General features: G+C 48.9%; 1 protein-coding gene across 1 annotated transcript; it reads right to left on the bottom strand.

Annotated features, from left to right (window-relative positions):
• On the bottom strand, nt 1-5703 carry SHISA2 (shisa family member 2). The gene is made up of 2 exons (XM_038154639.1): nt 5041-5703; nt 1-2965 (listed from the first exon to the last, which is right to left on the bottom strand). Exons 1-2 carry the CDS (start codon nt 5333-5335, stop codon nt 2412-2414), a joined length of 849 nt encoding a protein of 282 aa, XP_038010567.1. The 5' UTR covers nt 5336-5703; the 3' UTR covers nt 1-2411.
• Between the last annotated feature and the right edge of the window lie 7137 nt (nt 5704-12840).

Genomic DNA, 12840 nt, shown 5'->3' with positions numbered 1-12840 from the left:
TCACACCATAAAGTATTTATTAAGAAACAAAGGGGGCTTTTTTCTTCAGTTGTAAGAAACACTTTAAAGCAAGTGCTCTTTCAGAGATTTAAAAGCTATATCAAATGGTAACATTGGTTTTACATTATTGTACATGACATTAAAAAAACACCACATCTCACAAAATTCCTTTTATTAGAGCTTGGGTTTCTCTGCCTTCAGTTGTAAATTAATTTCTACAGACTTATATTTAACTTATTCTTTTTTTTTTTTTAACAAGTAAACAATATACAAAGATTCACCTGAATTCTGTAGGTCAGAGGAGGTGTCCTTGCCAGGGCCTGTGCAAGGCAGGCAGTGGTGGGGAGCTGCCTTGGTTCACAGCTGGGCACGGTCACAAGCACAGGACACCCAGGGCCAAGCACTCCTGCTCCCAGGGAAGCACAGAGAGCTGCCTCTGTGCCTGATGCCAGCTCAGTGTGATCCCACTGCAACGTGGGCAGGTAGAAATCTACACCCCCAGAGACCAGAGAGTGCAGGGGTCCTTCAGAAGCCTGGCAGCACCCAGCTCTTGAGCACCCACTGCCCTGAAGATCCCCGAGCACCGAGTTGTGCAGCATCTGACACCTCCAGCAGCCAGGTGCTGCCTTCCCAAAGACACCAAGCCTGGCTGGAGAGGAAGCCAGGTCTCACAAACCAATATTTCTGTCCAGATCCTGCACACTGACTGGGAGATCACAGCCAGGAACAACAGATCTGGGATAAATTACCTATTCATTTCCCCGTGTCAGTGGCCAAACCATGGCTGCCTGCTGCAGACTGCAGACTGTGTGTGGCGTGTTTATGAGTAAACCACTGGGTTTGGCAACGCATCTGCACCTTCTGCATCATTTAAAAACAGACATACAAAACATAGCATCACAGTTATTGCTACATATTGATACAGTATCAGACAATAAGAAACCTTTAGTCATCACTGGTCTGGCTACAGTAATTGCTTGGGTTTTGCACAGGGCCTCAAGTCTTCTGCTGCACTGTTTTGGCTAGGGAGCAAATGGAGGGAAATGCAGAGGCTACACTTTTTAAGAGACAAAACCAGCCTTACTTTGCTGCATTTGGGGTGATATAATTAGAATGATCTGATTGTTTGTTGCCTCTTCAACCTGGAGAGGTGTTTTCCCCAGATGAAGCAAAGCAGGACAGAGGCAACAGCTCCAGTGTAAAGTGTCCCTCCTGTCTGCAGCTCACCACCTCCATCACCCTTGTGACACCACAAGCACCTTTGCCCCTTGGTTGGGCCTTTTTCCTTATTTTCAAATACAGCTGCGCCTCCCTAGTCCCCTGCCACGGGTAAAGAAGAAAAGAGGATGGATTTCAAACCTCCACCAACCCATTCACATCCCAACTGGGCTCTGTGTAACACTCTCCCACTCCCACGGGGTAGGACAGGGGACTCAGAATGGGATCATGGGGACAAGATAAAGTCCGTTTTCCTACAGGCAGACTTCAATGCAAGCAGGCTTCGGGGCTGACACCTTTGTGGGCATTCACACAGGTTTCCTGTTTCATGGGAAGTGAGGTTAAATCAGGCATGTTTGGAATCACAGTCTGACCTTTCTCTGCCAAGGCAGGTTCAGTTCAGACACTGCCAGCTGTACCAAAAGCTTTGCTGAGTGTCACAAAGAGCAAGCACCTCATACCCTGGTTTTAGTAAAACGTTCACAAAGATAAAGTCTGTGCAAACCACTACTGGGTCCTGATCTTGACACAAAACCAAACCAAAAAGGGTTTCAAGTGCACCGTAAAGAAGAGCAGAATAATTCACTCTTCCAATTCCGACATCATACAAGGAAAATTGGTCTTTGCAAGACCAAGCTTCTGGTGGCATTTCACCCCAAAATGGGTGTGTGTAAGAAGCCATGGCAGCTGGGCACACAGGGATTGCACTGCTCGGCTCTCAGCTGTGATTGTCTGTAAAGCAATGGGAAATGTCATTACGGAGCTGGGAGCAGAGAGGTTTCTGAAGTACTGCGGTCTTGTACAGTGTAACAAAACTCTTTCTAGAATTAATTAGGCAAATACTTGTGACCATGTCATACCTGAAGGGCACTTTATGGCTCCGACATTTATCTCATGAGTACAGTGATCTGAAATACATATGCATTTCCAGCGTAATCCTTCGCTGCCGTAAATCACGCGCTGGAATGAGAGCGTATCTGGCAACGTTAATTCCGAGATATCATCCTTACAGTTCCTGGCAACAGACCCCAATGAAAATAAATGGTTTATAAACACTGTCTGACATGCATGAGCCTTTCAAAATTATTTACAAGTGGTGTTCTGGGAGCTTTGTTCCAAGGAAGTATTTCTCCCCCGTTCAGTTCAGATATTAAAATTGGCTGGGTGGGGATGGGGAGGGGAAGGCATCAGCACTACACAGTCACAGCCGGGTACATCTTCTGCTCGCTGTTGGTGTGTGGGAAGGGAGACTGCATCTGCCTGTAGCCGCTCTGCAGGCCATCCAGGAAGGGGGGCACCGGGGTCAGCGGCATCGAGTCATGCTGCATGGCGTAGCCCACGTACTGCGGGTGCAGGTACTGGCCCTGGTGCGGCACGATCTGCGTGGCCTGCTGGCAGTTCAGCACCGAGAAGTTCGTGGGCATGTTGACGTAGACATTATTCATGGTCCCTTCTGGCAAGCAGCAGTTGGTCTGGGACCTCGTCGGTGGAGCTCTGGCCCCCGAGTTGGCGCTGGAGCTGGAGCTGGCAGCTGTGCTCGACTGGCGGGAGGAGGAGCCCCGGGAGGTGCTGGCACTTGGGATCATGGGGATCGTCTCCATCAGGCGGGTGCCCGCAGGGGCTCGACTCTGCTGGGGCTCCTGCTTGGGCCGCAGGCATCTGCAGCAGCAAGCCGCCACCAGGGACCCCAGGATGATGAAGGCAACAAATACAGATCCCACGATAAGGAACGGCACGTAGATGGGCACTGCAACAGCAAGGAAAACATTGTCACCACAGGCCAAGGACAAACATCAGCAGTCCCCCCTCATCCAAGCAGAGCCCACTTCCTCCCAGCACAGGTCAATACAAGCAGAACATTTTATCCCAGAATGATGAAAAGGGCTGTTAAACCCAATGGCTTATATTTCTCTCCTGTTGATGATGGTCTAGTTCACAGCAACCACTGCTCCCCATTTCATCAAATCATGTCTCCAATATCTCCTAGAACAATCAGGCAAGATACAGCTGGGTTTGAACAGTGCCTTGGGGAGATACTTTGGGGCAGGATCCCTTCTGAGGGCTCAGGGTAGTCAAACCCTGATGCCACACGACATCCCTCTCCATCAGCAGCCCACTCTGGCTCTTGTCAGCCAGCTGAGGCAGGGTGACAGCCAGGCAGCAACCAGACAGTAGTCACAGGGCCTCTGACACCCCACAGCTCTGGGAATGAATGAACAGCTGTTCTGCACTTCAGCCCTAGGTTTAGGGAGAAACCACAAAGCAGGCAGTGCAGAGACAAGCACCATGCTCCAAAGAGGCAGCATTCCTCCTTGTGAGGCCTAATGATGGGACACCAGGGCAGGAGGACTGAGGGTAGGCAAGGAGTGGGAGCAGAAAGTAGTGGCATAAATGTAAATGGTGGCATCAAGAGCCACCAAGGATGGTAAACATCATCCTTGGAAGAATCTGGGCTACACCTACAGATTTCACAGAATATACCTGAGTTGGAAAGGACCCACAAAAATCATCGAGTCCAACTCTTAAGTGAACGGCCCATACAGGGATCAGACCCACAATGGTGTTATACAAGCGCCACGCTCTATCCAACTGAGCTAATCCACTCTGCAGTCCCAGGGAAAAAGCTTTTTTCTCTGCCTCAGTAAGAAATCTGCGTGGATATATCCACAAATAACAAAGGGAAGGTGTCTCCCTTCAGTGCTTGTGAATGCTCTCAGCGACACGCCTGGAGTTCATCATTTCCACCAAAACCTGGCAGCTCCAAGACTCAGGCAGGGCTACGGATCCCTGCTTGACCCTGTCTGACCCTGCTAAGGCAGCCACTGCTAATGACCTGCAAGTTAATCAGTGCCAGCACAGGGCAATGGCTCCCAAACCTGCAAAGCAATAAATTTTAAATAAAAAAAATTGTTACAAAAATACATTGTTCTCAGAACTGCAAAGGGGGGGTGGGGGGTTTCTGTCTCCTCAAGTCAAAATACTTCCTAGCACAGCTGATTAGATGATGCGAGTTGTAACCAAAAAGCCACTTTTCTTCCATCACTTTAGTACTTTTTAAACAAAAGGCTGTAAAACATCATTTCCACTTCTGCGCTTGACGCAGAAGCAGCTTTTGAGCAGGTGCACACACTTGCTCCACATTGTAATGTGCAAGTTTTCCAGGAGTAAATCTGTCCTAATTATAACATCACTTCAGGCTACTTCTCCCGCACTCAGCATGTGTGGATGGCAGCAAGGGTGCTGGGGAGCCACGGGGGCTTTTTTAAACAGCAGTAGAAAGACTTGAGTTTATCCTTGAAATTCAATCTTGTAAAACCAGTCCTAAGTGGGGATATCAGAGCTGAAAGAACATACACAATTACAGTGGGGACCAGCCAGAGTCCTTTTGAAATATCCTGTTACTTTTTCTGATCTGCTCATAGGGGCTGTCTCATTTTTCCTTGCCTTTTCAGTGGGGAGCTCAACCATGGCTGAGGAGCCCGTTCAAAGCGGCGGCAGAGCTGTGCCAGGCCGAGACGGCTGGCCCGGGACTCGGGGGAATGGTGTCACCTGCTCTGACAGAGACGTGGCTGGGATTTCCAGCAGTTAGGGCGGGAAAGGCAGGCCTTCAGCTCGGGCACTCCTCCCCGCGTACGAGCGGCCGCCGGGTCCGGCCAGCGCCGACTGCGTCCGTCCCGCCCCACGACTCGACGGAGGGGAGACCGGCGGCAAGGGGGGGAAGGGGCGGCCAAAAAGATCGCCGCAAACCCGCGACGGCTCCCGTGGAGCCGCCGAGCCGGAGACACCCCCGGGGCCATCCTCGCCGAGCCAGGGCCGCCTCACCTGCCGCGCCGTCGGGGCCGTCCTTGCCGGGGCGGCCCGGCTCGCCGCCGCCCTGCCGCCGGTCGTTGTCGCAGGCGCCCTGGTCGAGGCGCGCCTCGGCGCTGGAGCAGCAGTACCGGAGGGCGCAGCTGCCGCAGCAGATGGTGGCGTCGCCGCCGTCGAAGCGCTCGGGGCACTGGAAGCCGTCCCGCCAGCCGCCCTGCCCGTCCAGCCAGCCGTGGCAGTACTCGCCGCTGGCCGCGGCCCCCGCCGGCAGCAGCCAGCCCAGCGCCGCCAGCAGCAGCCAGCCCCGCATGGCGCCGCCGGGGGGGCGGCCGCTCCGTCAGGGCCCCCCCGCGCCGGGGCAGCGCCGCCCGGCCCCCCGGGGCAGGCAGCCGCCGCGCTGCGGGGACTCTGGCCGCGGGTCCCGCCGCCGCCGCATGCCCGGGGCCGGCCCGCGGGGTGCGGAGCCGCCGCCCGGGGCGCACCGGCGGAGGCGGGGGCGCCGCTACTCCGCTCTCGCTCCCCGCCGCCTCGCCGCGCCCGCCCGGCCCGCGCCCTCCTCCGCGCCCATGGGCGAGCGGACGGCGGGAGCCCGCGATCCTCCCGCGGACGGAGCGCAGCAGGTCGCGCTGCCGCCGGTGCGCCCCGTCCGGCGCCGCGCCCGCTCGGCGCGGGGGGCGCCGCGCCCGCTCTTATAGGCGGTGGGGACGGCGCAGCGCGCATGCGCCCGCCCCGCCCGACGGGGCGGTCCCAGCGCGCGGGCGCTTGTCGCGGCGCTGGCGGGGGCGCGGGGGGCGGCCGCCGTCCCGCCGGGCACCGCCACCCAAAACAAGCCGGCGCCGTGTGCTTGCCTCACGGCTTCTCAAAAGTCAGTGGCAGCCGGAGGCAGGGCACAAGGATGCACCTTCAGCTGCTGAAGTGTCAAGAAAGTCCGTGGTTTCTCGTTCTCTGTGAGACAGCTGTCGTGACACCAGCCACAGCTCTGACTTACGATGCACTGCATCAAGTAAAAAAATACTGCTTTTAAGAAAAAGGTACGAACACGGAAGCTCTGATGAGTGGCACTGGTTCTAAATTCCGCTGTAAAGGCAAGTCACTGGGAGGAAGATGACTGCAAAGTGTTGTGTATTTCTCTCACTCCTTCAAGCTTTTCTTCTTCAATTTAGTTATTGTCTTTCTCCCTCCATCTTCATCCCCTCTTTTGTTCTCATTTCAGCCAGTGTTTGACAGCCACGGGCTTTCACTGAACTGCTGCTCTGGAGCAGCAGATTCTGGTCGAATTAGGGACCAGGTAAATGCATTCTGCCCCCTCAGCTTCGCTGCTGCTCCCGGTGAGTTCTTTTCCAGCCGTGGCCCTTCTGCAGCTCAGCCCATTGCGAGAGCTGTGCTGCTGCAAGGGCAGGGTGCGGAGGTGGTCCCACACACCTCATGCCTTACCTACCTCAGAGAGGATTAGTAACTTGGAGCTGCTGACCTTTGGAAAAGTTAGCACTTACCATGGTGGAAATGGGGCTGCAGCGCGACAGCTTTTACATCACCCAATCAGTCCAGCTGGGTGAATGAGAAGAAACTTGCAGTGGGCTCTGAGGTGCTCCACCTTCAGCTCTGGGGTGAAACTGATGGGCTCTGAGGTGCTCCATCTCAAAACCTGAGTAGCAGCTCCCCAGAGCTGTCAGCTCCAGAACGAGGAGCCCACCACAGACAGACCTGGACAGAGATGGATTTCATACACTCAGCCATGTCCCCCACAGCACCCGTTGCTCAAGACACCCCCATCAGTGATGGGGCACAGGGAGGGAAGGGGATTGCCTGGGAAAGGAATTAGAACCATGAGCTCCTGCCAGTGACCTGTCTTTGGATGTCTGGCAGCCACAAGTGACAGCACAGCAGCTGTTAAATGCCTACATTCACAGAGGTCTTCCTACGAGATCATTTTCCTTAAATCTGGGTTAGACACACATTTTTGTAATAAGAAAAGCAGCTTCTTGATTCTTTTATACGTGGCAAGCAAAATACTTTCCCAGTCCCATCCTTTGAGTTGATGGTTCACTGATACTCAGTAAGGTGGTTCTCTTTCAATAGCAAAACCAGACTATGAGAAGAGAGGTTAAAAGCAGACTATCTAATCTGTACTCCAAGTTAGGAGTCTTGATCATAACAAAATACCAACACCAGATCCCCTGCAGAGATTATCTGTAACAGGTACTTTATATATTCAAGCTCAGGATTTGTCTCAACTTGCCTGGATAACAGCAGAGATAATAGTGTACCTCATTATGTTTTTGTGAAGCTTAAAACATTTGGCACTTTGCAAAACGCTTTAGATCCTATTTAGCAATAGACTAATTAGTGGAGTTTGGGGTGTTTTTTTCACTGTCTTTACAAGCTGATCAGGTAAATAGCCCTATGATTTAAATTTAAAAGCACACAAAAATCCAGAACCAAAATATGTGGAAACACATAAATATAGCAAGTCTTTCCTACTCTGTGGCTTTTTCACTCGCTTTCCCATGTCAAGCAACCTCATTATATTAGTTCAATCTATTTCAATGTAAAATAAACCTATCCCAGATTTTGTAGGGCACCAAACACATCACATCCCATCAAACTAAGCACAGTGCAGCTTTTAGATATAATTGAAATAACATATAGATGGTGGAGTGGGAAAAGATTTTTAAAGCCTACATGTATTCAGTAGTGATCACATTGTCTACAAATCTCTATTATCTGCTTAAAATTCCTTTTATTATTTTTTTTCCTGCAAGTCTCTGAATTTGTAATACTAGCACCAGGTATAGTTGTCTGAAGCCTGAGGGTCAGTAGAAATGTTCTTTGTCATTTTCCAACCAAATGCATGATCTCAGGAAAGCAAATAAAATGTTTTATTTTGGGAATTTGAAGAACTCACCTGCTGTTCTGGTAGTCCTGAAAAATTGTCTCTCTTAGAGCAGTGAAAATAAGACTTAAAAGCACTTCTGCTAGTTGTCTGAAACAGGTGAAGTGCATTTTCCACATAACTTTTTAACACTCTGAGCTGCAAACTGCCTGTGCAGCAGTGCAGGGGCTGAGTCCATATACAGCACATTGCAGCATCTACGCACCGTCCAGCTGTGGCACTGGCTGTGTGAGAGCAGCACCTGCACCCCTGCATGCCTGGGCACAGAGCTGTGGCACAGCTGCCTGTGCCACTGTCCAGCCTGGATGCTGATCCTTGGAGGCAGAGCTGCTGTGGGATAGTGGCCACCATCTATTTAAGTGGCTCTCCAACACCGGTATCTCCTTACCTTGTAAATTCATTCAGTCACTGCATTGACAGGCATTCTCCTTATTGTAACAAGGGCATTTTTGCTAGCTCTCTCCAGCTGTCTCTCTCCATATTACGGTCTCCCTCCAGATGGAAATTTTTCAAAAGTATTTCTGTGTTTTCAGAGCACGGTGCTTTGCTTTCCTAGTCTGGCATGCCTCATGTGCTAAAATTCTTTGCATATACACCAGCTCCTACTTCCAAAAAAAAGACTATAGAAATAAGAAAGGCATGAAAGAGAGATAACACAAAAGCATATCTCTCATTCTGAACAGCTCCCAGTTCAAGGGAGGGGAAAATGAGGACACCCCACCTTGAGTCTGAGCTGCTGAGCCATCCACAGTGAGGTACCACAAATATTTGTTGGGGCTGGCTGTGCCAGCACACATTGGACAGGAAGAAAAGAGGAGAAAGGACAACTAAGTGGAAACCGTAACAATAAGTAAGAAACAATAGTTGTTATCCTCCCCTTTGTGTTTCTATCCTACAAATTCTCCAAGATAACACAGGAACACAGACCTCTCATCTTATTCTGTATCTCTGTCTGTTTTGGTTGGAGTTTCTCCTAGGGCTAGGAAAAGGAAAACCCTGTGACACGACTTTCCAAGCTGCTGTGAATTTCTGTGGGTGTGTAAGTGGCTCTTGCTATTAGGGATGTTTCGTTTTCCCTATGGTATTTTCAACCCATGCTGTTGTAGCTTGTCACATTTCCTTGGTGGTAAGGGAGAACACAAAACTGGCAGCAACTCCTATTCTCTTTCTTTTTGACCCATTGGTGATAAAGTTTAGATGGCAGATGGATACTGTCTTCTTTTCCCCTTTGGAATTTCCAGTTTCATTCTTGATGGTCTTGTCACCTGGGCACAAGTGAGATTATCTGCTTTCCACTGCCCAGCCCTGGATGCCAAACAGGCATATATGTACTTTCCCATTCCATTTAGCTCACATACCTACTGTTACATCATTACTGTCAAACAATTTTGCAACCTTATCAGGAATCTTGAAAATCTGGATTCTGGAATTAATTTGGCTCTACTGTGTCCACAACATTGCAGGTCAGAATTGTAAATTAAACATACTCTGAAGTCTTCAGCTAGAACATCATCATGATACTATTGTTTAGATGACTTGGCATGTAAAAGTCAGGCCATGCGTATCACAAGAGATGGATTTTATTGCTTTTTGTACATTTCAACAGCAGAGATTCCTCTTCCTGGTAACACAAAATAGAGGAATTCATTCTGATTATGCAGGGGCTTAGTTAGTTTAAAAACAATTTGTTTTATTGCTTGTAGGTTTTTTAACTCAGAAACAAATCACCAGAGTGAAATCAACGCAGAGTTGAAATCCCTGCATCTTGTCCATTTATCCCAGCAAAGTCACTTCTCAGGCAAGACTGTGTTTCCCGCTGCTAAAGCAATGCCTTGCTGCCCCCATGTGAAGTTAGCGAGAAGAGTAAGTGAGAAGAGTAGCGTGACTGAAACTCCACTGTGGAGTTTGTATGGAGAACTGTTGAATTTGAGATTGCAGTCCTTACTGACAGGTTATACCAATACAATTTCCCAGGTGAGGAATAGTTACTAGAATATATGAGCTTACCTTAGCAGCCTTTCCTTTTCTTCCCAACCTGGTTATTAGGTACCTTTTAGACTAGTGTACCTGTGGCAAGTATAAATTAAACACCATCAGTACATTTAAGGGTGGAAACAGCCACTCCAATTGTGGCATTTGTTGCATAAGCTGGACTGGTTTTTATTTCTGCTTAGGGAACATATTTAATATCTGCATTTTAAAATACACGTGTACTCATAGCAAAAGGCTTTCTTTTATAGGCTCTCATTTCCTGGAGAATAATTAGATCAAGATGACCCAAGGGAATAAAAAAACCCCAGTCACAAGATGAGGCAAAGGACTGTAAAAATAGCTTTGAATGAAGGGATATGAAGTTAGCACACTCCTCGGAGGCTGGGCTGTGAATCTGCAGTGGCTGCACTGGCACCGAGCACATCAGGAGGCACAGCTCAGCTCCTGCCGTGAGTGCTCACTCTCAGCACACGCCACAGTGACAGCAGGAATCAGTGCTGGCACCATCTTATCACAGCCGGCGCAGACACCTCCCATATCGCCCGTCTGGCTCCAAAACGCACCGCTGTCCTGATAACAGGGCTGGGGGATGCAGCTGGAGGGAGGTGAGCGGGTGACAGTACCTCTGAGTGCTGGGGGACATTTCCCTACAAATTCACGAGTGCAGGAGGAGGCTGTCGCTCAGAAAACGTCCCCCGGTTTCAACACAGCCCAGTCGGAGCAGAGCTTTAGGGAGCTTGTTAGCGTTGTCCAACTACTCAGACAGCCTTGATTAATACAAATGTCAGGCTCTTCTCCCTCGAGTCTTAGTGCATTGATTTTTGGAGCTTCCACTAGCTGCAGACACAACAGATTGCTGTACAATATATAAAAGCCTGGATACAAAGCTGATGTGCACAGCTTCAAATTGAAAGGGATGCTGTTTCCTAATTGATTTATTACTTCTGCTCCAACCAACCACTCCAGCTACTAGCATGAAAAGGAAAGAATTTTAGTCTTTTTTTTCCACTCCTCAGACAAAAACCAGAGGAAGACTTACTTATGGACTAAATCCATCATCCCACTGTCTGCCCTAACAGTAAGGCTGGCCAATTTGACAAGGCATCGTTATTAAAAAGTTATTTAAACTAAAAAAAGAAAACCCCAGGAAAGTACGGGAATTTTCCACATTCACACTTCAGTTTATGCCATGCAGAGCACAAAGCATGAGCATTTTATCAAATGCAGGAAGAGAAAACTAAGGATATTTAAAACCAGAAATTTACTGTTGTTCACCTCCTAATGCCTTAGTGCAAGACAAGGATTTCGGCACCAAATAGTGGAAATAGCAGCACTACACAGCTGTTGCCTTTTACTGCACTTTTTGCCTGTGCAGTGAAATCAGTGAGGTTCCAGCAAGAAAAAAACCACTTCTTCTCAACAGCTCTTAATGCTTAAATTTGCAGTTTGGGGGTTTATATAGGGGTTAATACTGTAGACAGGCAAGAAGCAGCAACTTGTGGTGGAAAATTAACAATATTTATGGGACTATTTTCTAGATCAAGACATTTTTTACACTGCTTAGAAAAGAAGTAAAGAAGACAGTATTTGCCTGAATCATTGCTATTTTACTCGACAATTATCTAGCCTGGCAGAAGCTTTGGAAATTTGCCCCTCCCTCCACTTCCCAGGGCACTTAAAATGATACATCCAGCACGCTGCAGCAGTGTTAGGATTTTTATATTACTATTTCTGTCACTGGTAGACTGGTATCACCATCCATCTACCTGAGACCAGGATCTTACCCCCATGTTCCCTCTGCCCCTGTATTTTCCAGCAGCTCCAAAGCCAGGCAAGCCCTGATGCCACCCCAACGTGTGTATCACCATGACAGAGCAACAAGCAGTAGTAGCTGCAGCACTAGAAATAAGTCATGGGGAGAGGTGATGGTGAAGGTGACAATTCTCAAGTGTAAAATGACAAATTACTCAGAGGAGCATTTCTAGCTAAATATTTTTACTAATAAAGTATAAATTGAACTTAATATGCCTTGGTATTAGACCTGCATCTTCACTGCAGAAATTACATTTTGACAAGCTGCCCCAGTCTTCCTGCAGTTCCAGCCTCTTTTTCACATCCCCAGTACATGTGGGAGGTTGCTATTGGCACTGACAGCATCTCATCACACCCAAAGCCAACATAAGCAATGTTGAAAGCCTTCCCTCTTTGGTCTCAGAGCAGTGCTCAGCATCAACTTCTCCTTGCCACCACGGGATCAGGTAAGAGCTTTCCTCTGTGGTGCATACCACATAGGCTTAGCTTGCAGCCAAAGATCCCCCAGACCCTGGGAATAAGGCTTGCTTCTGGTTTGGCTGCTGGAGGTATTAGTCAGCAACTAAACAAAATAAGATAAAAGACAATTCCTATTTGAGACTAATATAATGTGCATTACTAAGACTGGTTTCCATGGCATTAAGGTTAGCACCTTCCTTATAACTTCTGTCCACGCACTTTGTCTGACCCAGTGCTAAATTAGAACCCCCCTAGTTGTTAAAGGAGGCAACGCTCTTGAGAGCTGTGCCACACACATGCTGCACCAAGCAAAGGCAGCGCAGTGGTAACATACAGGTATGCTCACCATCACTCCTCCACACATTGTCACAAAATGAGTGGTCTCCAGCAGAGATGGAGAGATGTCCCCACACTACTAAGGACTTACTGCTCGCTGCCATTGCTTCCATTTAGCATTTGGGCCCACTCACTGCAAACTTTGTTTTGAAAGATGGACTTTTTTTCCCAGTAAGAACACCTTTATCACATCTATCTTACCTTACCCCCAGACAGAACCACAGTGAAAGTGTTTACACTCAAAGGTTAGATTCCTTTTATGTGTATGTTAGTAAAGAAATAAGGGTAGCCCAAACAGCCAAGGAATGCTAACACTGTTAACA

This window comes from Motacilla alba, chromosome 1 (genome assembly GCF_015832195.1).
Source record: "Motacilla alba alba isolate MOTALB_02 chromosome 1, Motacilla_alba_V1.0_pri, whole genome shotgun sequence".
Taxonomy (NCBI): domain Eukaryota; kingdom Metazoa; phylum Chordata; class Aves; order Passeriformes; family Motacillidae; genus Motacilla; species Motacilla alba.
This window is presented reverse-complemented; position numbering and strand designations above follow the sequence as displayed.

Bases quoted from the DNA above. Each gene is read 5' to 3' on its own strand.
- SHISA2 (XM_038154639.1), bottom strand. From the start codon at position 5,335: ATGCGGGGCTGGCTGCTGCTGGCGGCGCTGGGCTGGCTGCTGCCGGCG. The intron at 2,966-5,040 runs GTGAGGCGGCCC...TTGCTGTTGCAG, and splicing joins CGGCCCCGACGGCGCGGCAG to TGCCCATCTACGTGCCGTTC.